Below are 15039 nucleotides of genomic sequence, written 5' to 3' on the forward strand. Positions count from 1 at the left end.
ATCATCAACTTATCTAACATGGGCATACTATCTAGTCATCCTATAACCAAAACATGTTTACAACTAAAAAGTCACTTAGTTACTGCAAAGTCCAAAACAAGTCCAAAACAAGTCCTTTTGCTGATTCATGTTGTTTATTCATCCTTGATGTTTACTCCTGTCAGTGGGCCAAAGAAGTAATCTGGTCAGGAAGGACTTCTGAGTCAGCACCTTTTTGCTGGGGGCTGTTCATTAACATTTCTTTGAGGTGGACTTTGGCCTAGGGCCTTTTTGGGACTTCATTAACATTCCATGAGTTGTCCTGTGTTTTCCCTGAGTCATTCTCTGCACGGCCTCCATTTTAGATTTCACTTGATATTAGACCCGATTTACCTAGCTACACTGACTACCTAACTTTAAATCTGGCTTCATTCCCCCCTCTAAGTTGGGAACTCCTTACTGCTATAAGGAAGGGGGGCAAAGAAGATCTTTCTGGCTTCTCCAGGCTGAAAAGGGACGGTGTGGGGCAAGCAGTTTGGAGTCCCCCTTTAAAAATCGGGTCTATCGAGTGGTCTATGATAGAAGTCCAATTGAGAAGTAATAGTCTGGAGGGCCATTTGAGTGATGGATGGTCTATAAGAGAAACAAGAATTCATTAGTACTGGAACCATATTGATGCAGCAATAAATGCCATAGCACAGAAATATGCCAATGAGTATGATGGCAAAGACAAAGACTAACAATGTTTTCCACCAGGAAGTACCAAGAACCAGGAGCTAAGATATTGTTTCCATGACAAAGTTGCTGAGGACATGGCTTCTATCTGAGCATGTAAATCTTTAAGGATATTTGTCACATTGTGAGAAATGTCAGGGATGTAAACACAACATTTAACTTTTAGGGTTACAGATGTCCTTTTCCTTAAGATACACTTTAATAATTTAATGTCATCTGGTCTTGTAAAATCCTTTTACTAGTATGACGTCTGTGTCTAATAGAGAAATCTTTAATTCTGTTACTGAGAGCTGGATAACCATACTAGCAAACACTAAGCCAGGTAGGCTTAAACTAAAAACTACTCTGGCAGTTCCTTTTGATAGTTATCAGGCATTCCTGTCTGAGAATCTCCTTTTCAGCCTCCAGTTTACTTATTTATGGAATAACTATTATTATCATTTAAAATGCCCAGGAATAGCTGTGTTTTGGCTTTGACTGTCTTTGCTAAGTGTTTAAGATGAAGCAAGTCAAACTGACTTTTGTTTCTATCTATTGTTAACAGTCAGCTGAGCTTCCCTGGGAGTCCTCGGGGAACTTACAGCAGCTTCTCAGTTCCGCTAGTGCCATTTGCGCTAGGATGGGTCCAGGCCTTGCTTGACCATGTGGCTTCCCTTGGAAGCATCAGGGATGTCTCCCTTTTCTGATGACCCTCCTCTTCACAGCAAATGCACTGATTGGCTTTCTGTCCTCCACTGGTCTCATTAATCTCCCTGCTCAGGAGGTTATGTGGCCTAGAGTTGCAGAGCCCTTTGGAGAAGTCCCCTATTCCCTGATTCAGACTGACTCAGAGGGCAAGAGCCAAATTTTTAATTTTAAAACTTAATCTTAAACATCCAGCAAATAAGTTAACAGCCTTATATTAAGAGCACTGGGCTTTAATGTCTATCTCTCTATCCTGTAGGTGATAACTCCTTATCTTATGTTGACCCAGGTTGTGTTCTTAAAGCAGTACCTCTTTAAAACATTAACAGGCAATCCTAAATCATTTATAAGAAAACTACAAAATAAAATTATCAAGAGTAAAAACATATTTAGCTTATATAATAGCTACCTTGAATTCTGGCAGGGTTATACATCATAATTCCCTGTTTGAGATCCTGGTAATCATGACAAAAACCAACTTTTGGACACAACTTTAAATGTACTGAAATCTGGCCTACTTCTTCCATAGTCACTTTCACATGTAGTGATATGGGATAGAGCCTTATCTCAAGTAAGGCAGGGCTCTTCATAAATCTTAAGTACTGTAGTTCTGAAACTGATCTTTGCTTTTCAAACATCATTTTACAAAGCCTACATAAATTGTTGCTCAAGTTCACATGAATATTAGCTAACACAATATAATATCACACCTAAAACATGAATTAAAGAAAAGCTGAAAGCTTTTAACCTTTTGTAGAAAAGTAGTAATGTACTTTTGTGTTTTGCAATAAAACCTTCACACAGATTAGGCTCTCATTAACTTAAAAATACATTTAAATTGTATCTCAGTGTAAAAAGTAACATAGAACTTTACATATCTTATGGATAACAAGTCCAGTTATAGAACACAAATGATATAAATAAATCAACATGTTTTTCTTTTTAAATCTAAAATTACCATACAATTTTAGAACATCAGCTTGATATAATGCTCTAAAGCTTCTACCTTACAGACTTGTATACCTGGAAGATATGGACACATTAAAACCACAATTACATTGATGTTTTTATATTAACCAAGTTTAGCTTTTAAAGAAATAACATAGCACAATTCTCTAAAACAAGAGCACTTGTTTGACCAGCTGTTTAATTTCTTTAAGATTACTTGCTCAAAAACTTACACTTATAAGCAACTTACACAGACCTTCTTTATATCATTTACTTAAACCCTCTTAATTACTTAATCATATAGACTCTTATCCAGAAACACATTTTCCCTCTATTAAATCCATACCTAGAACCTTCTAGTTTTTCTTTTTCATCTGTTAACCTCCTTCTGTTCACATTTTGAAACAATACTTGTAAATTTTATAGACATATTTTTTCATCTATTTACCAAATTTAAATTGAGCCATTTGAATCACGTGAATCAAAGATATTTGGATCCATTTTTTTAAAAATTTTTCATGAGCGCTCCTCATCTGTCAATTGTCATATCCCTGCGTGATATATGGACATACACACAGACATACCGACATGCAACGCGTAACACAAGTGTAACACAACACAATAGTAAAGGCCTTGTAGCTTTTTCAGGTGAAATCTCATTGCAATGTTTAAAAAAAAACTCCAGTTGATCAAAAATAGAACTTATCAGAAAAACATTAACTTGTCTGTAGGATCAAAATCATGAGCTCAAAAAAAAAATATAGAATCTAAGAAAAAAGCAAAAGTCCTAGAAAAAATTGACCGGCCAGTAATTAGTAAATGCCATACAATTTACTCTTTGGTTTAATCTAGTTTGAGTTCCCATAAAAAGACACTTTTACTCTTTTTTTTTTCTTGGGCCTTAGATCTGTCTCCTACTGAGTGCTCTAGGCTTCTTCTATTTGCATATCAACTTAAGTCCTGGCTGAGGTCTGGAAGGAACTGGGAAAACTGGAATTCTGAGCAGAAACCTCATGCCTAAGGCATTTTAACCATAAGTCACAATTTTCAGGTTTGGATGTTGAAAATTATGATACAAGTTTAAGATACAATTTACAAAATTTCATACCTTTACATTTTCCTACACTAGAAAAACTTGCTCACACAAAACTGAAAATAGGATCTTTCTTGATAATATAAAAGCCACCATCAGAAGAAATTCCTTCAGGATCATTAAGCTACTTCCTTTGTTCTGAAGTTCCTAAAGTAGGATTAAGTTACATTAAATCACCTGAAAAAAAAATCTTAAAAGAGAACCACACACTACCATGTATATCCAAAATTAAGCTTTAAAAATTTAAGACTGTTGCTATTCAATGTTATTTCAATAAGCCAGACCAACGTTCCAATTCAACATTTTTTTTCCTAAATCTTACACATTGAGGGGAACAGATACCATATCATAATTTACTATCCTTGCCCAAGTTAATGCACTGGTACACCTAGTGAAATCTTCTCAGGCTACCCAGTTCAAAATAAAACTAAATGATTGGGAGTTACTTGCCAACTTGGAAGTAGAATTCTTTTAATTTTCTATCCTAACTATTTAAGTTCTCTGGCATTAATTATCTGAAATCACAAACTAAACAATTACCTAACCCCAACTTTTAACTGCAAGATTATGCAATGCTTCAAACTCATTTAGATACCAGATTGTTACAATAAAAAATCATCTTTTAGACACACATTTAGCCAAGATCATCCCCAAGAAACAATCTATAATAACCTTTAAAATAGAGAGACCAGATAAGAGAAAAATCTCTCCAGGTTTTTAACTTCCATTTAATTATGACTCCTATCAATAGCACCATAGATTTACCCATGAGTGGACCAGATGTTTTCACAGAGGGGCAACTATAGGTGTAAAATCAAGGGTCTCAGTGTGACTGACTTTACTGCATTCAGTGTCCCTTCTTTTTAAGTGGACAGAGATGGAGCAATCCTTACAGTGCAGGGAAGAATGAGGAAATTCCCCAAAGCAAAAATGGCTCTGGCAGCTGCTGGGAATCCTCAGTTTCCCTTTTACTTACAGGATTAGCTCCTTTGGATAGATCCAATCCCAGGCAATCTGGCATATCTCCTAGCTTTCCAGTAGAGTCAGTTTTTATCTGCCTTAGGTCTTGAAGGGGGAAGGGGGTATGTACTTTGATCGACCCAAATTTTTCTCTTGATTCTTTTTCCTCAGTGAGTCCCCAAGATTTTTTCTCTTCATGGCAGACATCATAGCTAAGTCTACTTTAGACTGTTGGCATAATTTAGGATTTTCCCTTAGAGCAAAGAAAATCTGAACATACAGCACCTCACACCATTTCCTTTTTTGTAAATTTTATCAAACTGTAAAATTGTATTAAAATTGATATTTCCCTCTGGTGGCCAGGTTTCTTCATCAGAGAGTTTGTATTGAGGCCAGGCCAAGAAAATGAGGTGCTTTTTCTTGAGCGTCTGAAGTTCAAATTTATCCCAATTTTTCAATACGCAGGCTAGTGGTGCACCTGGTGCATTGGAGAGAGAGAAGCTCCCGTCTGAGTGAGAAGAAAACAGGACTCAGGCGCCCATGCCGTGACAGAGAAAACTGTTCTCATTAGGGACGTCTCCCTAAGCTTGAGCTTCCTAAATGGTCCAGAAAACCCGTCTCTCACCTTGCTTTGCCAAGGGGTTTCTGGTCCCCTTTAGCAAAGTGCTAGGGTCTCAGTTTGCCCTGTGCCAGAGACCCTGGGAGGATTCAGACTTAAGGGCATTACTGCTTATCTTCCCGGCCACTAAAAACCCATTGCAAAAGAGAAAACGTGCTCTTTTGTTGCCTTTGCTCTGTAGACTGAAGGAGCCACCTAAGTGTTAAGGGATATCTACTGGTTGTAAGGTAGCAGATTACCAGAGGAGTTGATTCTAAAAATGCCTCTCTAGTAGCTTAAAGAGAACACAGCTCATTTTAAACATTGGGGGAGTAAAACAGACTAGTGAAATTTACCTATGCATCTTAGAGAACCTGGGCAGATTTTACTAATTATCTCATGCCTTTCTCAGTCCTACAACCTGAATTGCTAACATTTCTGACCTGCAAAGGAAGGGGAGCATCCAGGAGGAATGGATGCGAGGTTGGGAGTGTTGCATGGCCCATACGGAGGCAAATGTGATTGGGGCTTTCCCTCAGTGCCATTCATCTACCTATCACCCTAGATACCCCCTGAGGGCCATCGGAAGGGGGCTCAAGAGAAAGGAACCTTAGGAATCGTCTTAGTGTAGCCCAGACTGGAATTCCGCAGTTGTTCCAAACTCCTTCCTCCACCTCCACGCATCCGAGGCAGATCGGGATTCGGGACACTGTGTACTCATGCCAATTGCTCTCCAGGCCCAGACAGAAAAGTTGGAAGCGGCTTTGGCAGAACCCAACATGCCTGCTCTGTATTGAACAGGTGGTGATTGAGAGCTGCCTAGGCTGGGAAACCTCTCACCCGAGTCTTGAAGAGTGGCAGCTGCACTAATTGCGTTTAAGTAGCCTTCAGGTGCCCACCTTACCCTCCAGAAAGAAAGAGAGAGAAAGATGCACCTCAAACAGACATGGGGTGCGTGCACTTACCTCAGTGTAGAATCTCGGTCTGGGACCTCCAATATGTTACCGCTGTTGACCGGTGACGAGTTCTTGCCCAGTGTTGAAGAATAACACCAAAGAAGCACGCCGAGGCAAGGTCAGAGTAGAAATTAGAAGTTTATTAAAGGACAGCAGAAAAGACTTCTCCCGGAGGAAGAAGGGGACCCAAAAGGTGGAATCCCCCATTTCATTTTTTATACTTTTCCACAATTTTTCTAAATTTTCTCAAATTGAGCTTATACTATTTTCATAAGGATGTCACAGAATTAGAATAAATGCATGTTTATAATTAGTTCACCAACATAGGTTATACTATTCTACCTATTTCATGTAATATTATCTACAGCATGGATAGCTTTGGACTACAAATTGGTGACACAAAGAATGAACATAAGTTAACAATTATTGGATACACAGAGTACCTTGATGTCACATGTGAATCACAGAGATAACTCTCCCTACAGAAACCTACAGACTCTCCCTACAGAAACCAGTATCATTCAGTTAAAAATTATAATTGAAGAATGCTCTGGACAATGTACAGTCTGCATGGTTAATATTTAGAAAATTTTTTATCTTGTTTATCTCTTCTTTAAAAATTATTTTAAATATATGCTTTATATATTACAAATTATATATATTAGAAAATATATATTCAAAAGTTTGTCATTATTATACAGTGGGAAAAGAAAAAATTATTCATGAAAAAATTCAATGAAGGAGGGCTTGGGATATGACTCTGTGGTAGAGCACTTGACTAGCATGTGTGGGGCCCTGGGTTTTATTCTCAGTACCACATGTAAATAAAGGAATAAAACAAAAAGGTCCATCAATATCTAAAATAACATTTTTTTAATTGAATGAAAGAAAAAAAGCAAGTATATGGTTTTAAATACACAGGTAGTGAAATTTTGTCTCCTTTACATTTTCTTACTTTTGGGGGGAGAGGAGTTTATACTTTGGTTCTTGAATATGTCCCAATGGTCCATGTGTTGAAGGATTGGTTCATGGTCCAAGGCAACACTGAGAGGTGGTAGAATTTTTAGATAAAGGCCTAGTGGAAGAAATTCATGTAATTAAGGGTATGCCCTTGAAAGTTCTAAATTGGGATTTCGACCCCCTTCTCTTCTTCTCTCTCTCTTTTTTAAATCCCAGCCAATTTCTCTGTCACAGGATCCTACCATGATGTCCCCCCTTACCATTAGCCTCCAAAACTGTGAGCCAAAACAAAATTTACTTCCTTATCAGTTCATTATCTCAGGTAATTTTTTTTTAGCATAACACAAAGTTGACTAACACACAACACACAGGTGAGAGTAAATTGAATGATATGGGATTGATATTTTTTTTTTAGATAGTAAGTTAGCTGTGGGTATGTATTGGTGATCTTAAGTAAGAATAATTCTGAAACAATTCCAACCAAACATGTCTTTACCAGGAGCTTTCTAAAAGTTGAAGTGATTTGATCAAAAGTTTGACCAGATCTCCACTGGAGAAATGCCTGCTGAACCTCTTTGTGGTACAAGTTCTCCCTGTAGGATACAGAAAGGTGAGGAGGGCCCCTCATACCCAGTTATACATAGCAAATTCTACCATAGTATCAACTTGATAACAGAACAACATCTGTCATATAGAAAGAATGACCTAAGAAATATGATAACTTAAACATATAACTATACCTTTATACACCTAGATTATAAATAGGACTCTTGGAACAGTTTCATTGAAATTCTAAACCATGCACCATGACCCCAAAAAATCAGTATTTCTTAAACTTATTATAAAATTTATTTAAGGGGGAGTGTTTGGAAAATCCAATAAACTTTAAGATAAGCTACACAGGAACACAGAGCTGACTGAAAGTGAAATAAAGTACTTTCATCTATAACTAACTACCTTTTACTACCCTTAAATTGAAAGACAAAATAACTAAACTAAAATGATTCTCCAGATAACTTGCACGGAACACCTTTTTCAGTAAAACAATAATAATAAGTAGCTAAATATGACTTAAGTTCCTGTGGATGGTCTTCTTCTAAGAACATATTAAAAATAATAACATCATAAGTGATAAACCTGAAGAAAATGTTTTCCCACTACTGTTAAAGCAAAATATTAACAATACCTCTTAATAACAGTAAGGTAGACTTCATTCAAGACATCACAAGCAGTGTCTGCATCACTGAATATATCTTTTTAGTAGGGAATTTATGTGTTTGAATAGAGCTTGTCACTACCCACCTTTGTGTTGAGGTTTGTTGTGTTCCCTTTTTAGTAGGGAATTTATGTGTTTGAATAGAGCTTGTCACTACCCACCTTTGTGTTGAGGTTTGTTGTGTTCCCTTTTTAGTAGGGAATTTATGTGTTTGAATAGAGCTTGTCACTACCCACCTTTGCTAAGGTGACAGTATTGAGAGGTATGGTGACCTTAAAAGGTGATTATTTTAGTCAACTTTATCATCACTCTGACCAAAATACCTAAGAACAACTTAAAGGAGAAAATATTTATTGGGGGCTTGTGGTTTCAGAGGTCTCTGTCCACTAATGGCCAACCCAATTGCTCTGGGCTCAAGATGAACTAGTACATCATGGGGGAAGGACATAGCAAAGAAAAGATGTTCAGCTCATGTCAACAAGTGAAGAGAGAGAGAGAGAGAGAGAGAGAGAGAGAGAGAGAGAGACACTCCACAGGGCAAATGCACCCTTCTAAGGCATACCCACGACAATCCACTTCAACCAGCCAAGCTCCACCTGCCTAGAGTTATACCCACTCAGTGAACTCTAGTTTGGAATAATTAGGTTTTAGTTCTCATAATCTAATGATTTTACCTCTGAATCTTCCTGCATCAACAAAAGTTCTGGGGGGAAAACTTATTTTCAGACCATAGCAATCATTAAGACTTTAATAAGGATTAACATGTCTATGTGAGTAGGTTAGATCTGTCAGGACTGGATTAGTTGCTGCAAAAGACAGTTGCTATAAAACAGGGTCACTCCAAGTGCTTGACTTCTTGGGCACATACCCAAGTCCCATTTTATTTTTCTGCCATGCTGTGACATAGCCAGAGTGTGCTAAACAGTGTCCTAATCAGATACCAATAGAGGCAGTAGAATTATGGGCAAAATGAATCTTTTACTTATACCCTGATTTAAGTATTTTGTTATAGGAATATACAATGGAATAAACCAAGAAGAAAAATTGGATTTAAATTCATATATAATAAGATTTCACAATTCTGTGCATATATTAGGAAACAGTGAATTGTACACTTTAAATTGGTCAATTGTATAGTATTCATTAATATCAAGAATATTTAAAAATTACCTTTGAATCAGGTAATCGAAGAAATGCTGTGTCAGTTGTATGATTATTTGATACATACAAGAGATCCTCTCAGTTGCCACTGTTTTTGATATCACTCTAAAACACAATACATAAAACAGGTAATGTATATATGAGAGATCATTAAATCTTAGCTGGAAAATAGCACTTAGAAAAATAAAGGAGTTATAAAACAAGTTTTTATAACCTTTAGGTACTCTATCTTGTGTTTGTTTTCCTATTGATCAATCTGTTAACACTATGATTGTACTTTGAAGTGCAGGAGTTATACTTTAACTTTGGATTGATCTGTCCTGAGATATAAGCCTGAGAAATTGAAGAAAAGAAGAGCTGCTAATGTGAAAGAAGCATTACATTGCACTAAGATGTCTGTGAAAAGGAACTTGGTTCTTCTGCTGATACAACTGATGTGTTACTTTAGTTCTGGAAGCTGTGGAAAAGTGCTGGTGTGGCCCACAGAATACAGCCATTGGATCAACATAAAGACCATCCTGGATGAACTTCTCCAGAGAGGTCATGAGGTGACTGTTCTGACATCCACAGCTTCCATTCTTATTAATCTGAACACAACATCGGCTATTAATTTTGAGGTTTATCCTGCACCTTCAAGAGAACAACATTTGGAAGAAAGTTTCTCCAAATGGATCCATGAATGGATTTATGATATTTCAAAAGATGACTTTTGGGAATTTTATTCATTAGTGCAAAAAATTTTCAAGGAATATTCCAATACAATTGAACAACTCTGCAGAAATGTAGTTTTCAACAAGAAACTTATGATGAAACTACACAAATCAAAATTTGATGTTGTTCTTGCGGATGCTATTGGTCCCTGTGGTGAGCTGCTGGCTGAGCTACTTAAAATACCATTTATATACACTCTCCGCTGCACTTTTGGCTACACATATGAAAAGTACAGTGGGGAACTTACAGTCCCTCCCTCCTATGTGCCTATTATTATGTCAGAATTAAGTGATCATATGACATTCAGGGAGAGGATTAAAAACACAATGTATGTGCTTTATTTTGATTTTTGGTTCCAGACATTTGATGTGAAGAAATGGAATCAGTTTTATAGTGAAGCTCTAGGTAAGTTGATTCTTTAATTATTACTTGAAATCCTAATTTTCCTGTGACTTTGAAGCTGAGCTTTCATAAATATAAAATCAGAAGAATTTTATTTTCTGTAAGTAAAAGGATGGAATGAAAATATAAGATGTACAAATAGTCTCACCAATAAAAAAGGGGGGGCTTTTACATTGTAGGGCCAATTAGAAACCAGTGGCAATCACTCATACAGAATGCTCTAGGAAACAATAACTTGCAAATTTTATCATGAAAGATTTCTCTGCATTTAACTATTCTTTTCATCTTTAAGGACAGTCATTATTAATTTCACTAAATGGTTTAATGATGATAGACATGCAATTAATAACATACACAAATATTACTAGCACAACCATATGTATGTACCATGGAGAAAATTGTTTATTTTTGTATAGTTTTGTTTCCTCAGTTAGAAATTAAAATATTTATCTGAATTACCTTAAATAATCCTTCACAGTTAAGTAAATAGTGTCTCTATCTCAGATACAGAGAGGTATAAATTGACCTATCTCATACTTCACATTCTTTTAATAAAAACAAACAAATCATGTCTTAAGGCCTAAAACTTTTATGCAAAGTGGAACCACACCTTATTAGTCTATATTTTTAAAGCCTAATATTTACCATTTAAGACAATATGAACTAAAGTAAGCATGAAAACAAATCTCTATTGTAATGATTTGTAAAAACTTTCTGGCTGTTATTTTCAGATATATAAATTTTACCAAGTTAATATTATTAATCTCTTAATATGAGGTAATTGCAGTAGTGGTCACTAAGAATTCAGGCATATTCACTAACCATTGCAATCCACTTGTACAATCAAGGATCAAGGGAATGGTTTGCTCAATTGTAAGAATTAGACTGAGTACTCCTAGAAAAGATGTCTTAACAGTTATGGGAGCACTGATTGGTTGTGGAGCTCACCAAGATTTTAAAAATTTAGGTTACTTTTGCAGTTTTCGAGAGAGAATGAACTTCATGTTGACTTCTATGCTGGCTTATGTTAGTAATTATTTGTGATTGTATATACACTGATGGAACATTAGAAAGTACCCACACAATTAGTTTATGTACATATTAACAGCTAAAACATACCAATCATAGTATGCAAAAACATACACTATAAAACATATCAAATGCAGGATGCAAACACACACACATGTACACACATGCACTTTAATCATCTTGCCTACCCTAATCCTGTTAATTTCATGGAAATTATATGAAGCATTCCAGACACAAGTCTCTCATTATCTTTTCTTCTTTTCTTTTATGCATTCAGGGAGACCCACTACAATATATAATACAATAGGGAAAGCTGACTTTTGGCTTATTGGAACCTATTGGGATTTAGAATTTCCTAGTCCACTCTTACCAAATTTTGACTTTGTTGGAGGACTCCATTGTAAACCTGCCAAACCCCTCCCTAAAGTAAATCTTCTCCTGTTTGTTTTGTTCTGTTTGATTAACATTTTTCGTAGAAATGACTCTGCATTCTTAATTCAGAGTGTTTAACTCAGAGATATGAAATGCAAGATAAAGAGTTCTGCCATTTAGAGGCCCAGGCATTTCTATGTCATCACATGTAATGGCATTTTATTATTGTCACAGAAGAAAGTAGGATATCAGGCATCCTTTGAGAATAATCAGGAAAAAAGGCTTTAATTATGTAATACATAATAAAGAATCAATCATTTATTCTAATAAATACAAAGAATATTTATTAAGTGACTGTCATATACCAGAGATAAGTGCTGGATATAGAGAGATATAAAGTTGACACAGTTTCTGCATCAACCAGACCTTATATTCCGTCTGTAACAAGTAATAAATTTGTGTGTGTTATCATAAGGAAATCATACAATACTAATGAAACCTCCAGCAAAGATCATAAAATAAATCCTTAAATCCTTGATAACTAAGGTGAATTCTAAAGAATCCACAGGATAGAAAAGAGGTTGAGGGAGAGAGGGAGACACAAAAGGAAAAGCACATACAATAAATAGTAAGGGAAACTCCCAAGAACTTCAAGAGTAGTTCAGCAGGAGAAGGCTCAGCAAAGAGCAGATGATGCTAGAGAGGTAAGTGAAAGCCAGATAATTAGTAGGAGTTTAAAATATCTGTGAAGTACATTGGGTAGCCAATGAAAAGAGTTAAGCATAAGAGAAATGTGAATAAAGTTTCAGTTTTGAAAAATCTCAAAATGCAGTCACCAAGTTGGATTTTAGAGGGAAAGACAATGCAGAGGAACCACTCAGGAAGTTGTTGCAAGACTGCAGATAACAAATGATGTAAACATGGATGAGGTTGTTCTTACATGTGACTATGCTTATTTATCTATTAATAGTCAAACTTCATTTGTGTTACCTGGAAAAAGTAGATAATACTGATACACAATGTCCCTGGTACAAACATAGGATCCATAGCAATATTTGCTATTGTAATTATTCCTTTTTTGTTTTTATAAAACAATTTTCCTTCTGAATAACTGAACTTTGTATTTTACTTTTAAAGACCCGAACTATACCAAAAAGGTAAATACTTAGAAATAGTAATATTTGGGTATTTTTACATTTAATTTATTTTAGCATACCCTAAACACTGCTGTGTATATGAGTTTGGATTATATTCAAATTGAGAAATAGAAACTCAAAATATGACTGAAACAAACTACCACAGATTTTCTCTTGTAAATGTAGCCAGTCCAGATTTCTTGTGGTAACTCTATTACTAATAATATCAATTAGCTAATATGTGACAAGTACAGTGAATATAATTACACACAACATAAACTAGTTTTATTTTTTAATTCTAATTTGTTATATATAACATCAGAATGCTTTAAAATACATATTACACAGAGCAAAATTTTTCATATATCTGGTTGTACAAAAAGAAGAGTCACACTATTCATGTCTTTTTATTTATTTATTTGTTTGTTTGTTTGTTTATTTATTTATTTGTTTATTTATTTGGTGCTGTGGATTGAACCCAGGGCTTTGTGCACGTAAGGCAAGCACTCTACCAACTGAGTTATATCCCTAGCCCCTCATGGCTTCACACTTGTACTTAGAATAATGATGGCCATCTTGTTCCACTGTCTTTCTACACACACTCCCTTGCCCTCCCACCCCTTTGTCCTATCTACAATTGATGTATTCCTCTCATGCCCCCCACAGTCTCCATTATGAATCAGCCCCCTTATATCAGAGAAAATATTCAGCATTTGTTTTTTCACTTACCATTATCTTCTCCAATGCCATCCATTTACCTGCAAATGCCATGATTTTATTCTCTTCTATTGCTGAGTAATATTCCATTGTGTATATATGCCACATTTTTTTCATCCATTCATCTATTAACACGCATATAGGTTGGTTCCACACTTTAGCTATTGTAAATTGTGCTACCATAAACACTGATGTGGCTGAGTGCCTGCAGTATGCTGTTTTTAAGTCCTTTGGTTATAGACTGAGGAGTGGGATAGGTGGGTTAAATGGTAGTTCCATTCCCTATTTTCCAAGGAATCTCGATACTGCTTTCCATATTAGCTGCACCAATCTGAAGTCCCATCAGCAGTGTATGAGTGTGTCTTTTTCCCCACATCATCACCAACACTTATTGTTGTTTGTAGTTTAAATAGCTGCCATTCTGACTGGAATGAGATGAAACCTTAGAGGAATTTTGATTTGCATTTCTCTAATTGCTAGAGATGCCAAACAGTTTTTCATATATTTGCTGATTGATTATGTATAATATTCTGAGAAGTGTGCATTCAGTTCCTTGGCCCAGTTATTGATTTTTTTTTTTTTTTTGGTGTTTAGATTTTTGAGTTCCTTATATATCCTAGAGATCAGTGCTCTGTCTGATGTGCATATGGTATAAATTTGCTCCCAAAATGTAAGCCCTCTGTTTACCTCACTGGTTGTCTTTTGCTGAGAAGAAGCCTTTTCATTTGAATTCATTGCATTTATTGATTCTTGATTTCAATTCTTGTGCTATCAGAGTCTTATAAGGAAGTCAGGCCTTATCCAACATGATGGAGATTTGGGCCTACTTTTTCTTCTAATAGGTGCACTGTCTGTGGTTTAATTCCTATGTTCCTAACCCACTTTGAGTTGAGTTTTGTGCCTGGTGAGAGATATGGGTTTAATTACATTTTATTGCATATAAATTTCCAGTTTTCCCAGCATCACTTGTTGAAAAAGTATGGTTCTTCCAACGTATGTCTTTGGCACTTTTGTCTAATATAAGATAACTGTAATTCTGTGGGTTTGAATCTGTGTTATCTATTCTATACCATTGGTCTACAAGTCTATTTTGGTGCCAATACCATGCTGTTTTTGTTACTATTGCTCTGTAGTCTAGTGTAAGATCTGTTATAATGATGCCACCTGCTTCACTCTACTTGCTAAGGATTGCTTTAGCTATTCAGGGTCTCTTATTTTTCCAGATGAATTTCATGACAGCTTGTTCTATTTCTATGAGAGATGTCATTGGGATTTTGATTGAAATTGAATTAAATCAGTATAATGCTTTGGTAGTATGGCATTTTGGCAATATTAATTCTGCCTATCCAAGAACAGGGGAGATCTTTCCAGCTTCTAATGTC

At 35.8% G+C, this 15039-nt stretch overlaps 1 protein-coding gene across 1 annotated transcript in view; it reads left to right on the top strand.

Annotated features, from left to right (window-relative positions):
* Positions 1-9638: 9638 nt before the first annotated feature.
* The window catches only part of LOC124082291 (UDP-glucuronosyltransferase 2B15), a 31933-nt gene continuing 26532 nt past the window's right edge, over positions 9639-15039 (top strand). The window contains exons 1-2 of the mRNA XM_058574053.1: positions 9639-10406; positions 11710-11858. Of these exons, the coding sequence (XP_058430036.1) occupies positions 9683-10406; positions 11710-11858 (873 nt within the window). The 5' untranslated portion in view covers positions 9639-9682. The remainder of the gene's footprint in view (positions 10407-11709; positions 11859-15039) is intronic.

This window comes from Marmota monax, unplaced genomic scaffold (genome assembly GCF_021218885.2).
Source record: "Marmota monax isolate L192 unplaced genomic scaffold, Marmota_monax_Labrador192_F-V1.1 WCK01_AAM20220418_F8-fsc00132, whole genome shotgun sequence".
NCBI classification, from domain to species: domain Eukaryota; kingdom Metazoa; phylum Chordata; class Mammalia; order Rodentia; family Sciuridae; genus Marmota; species Marmota monax.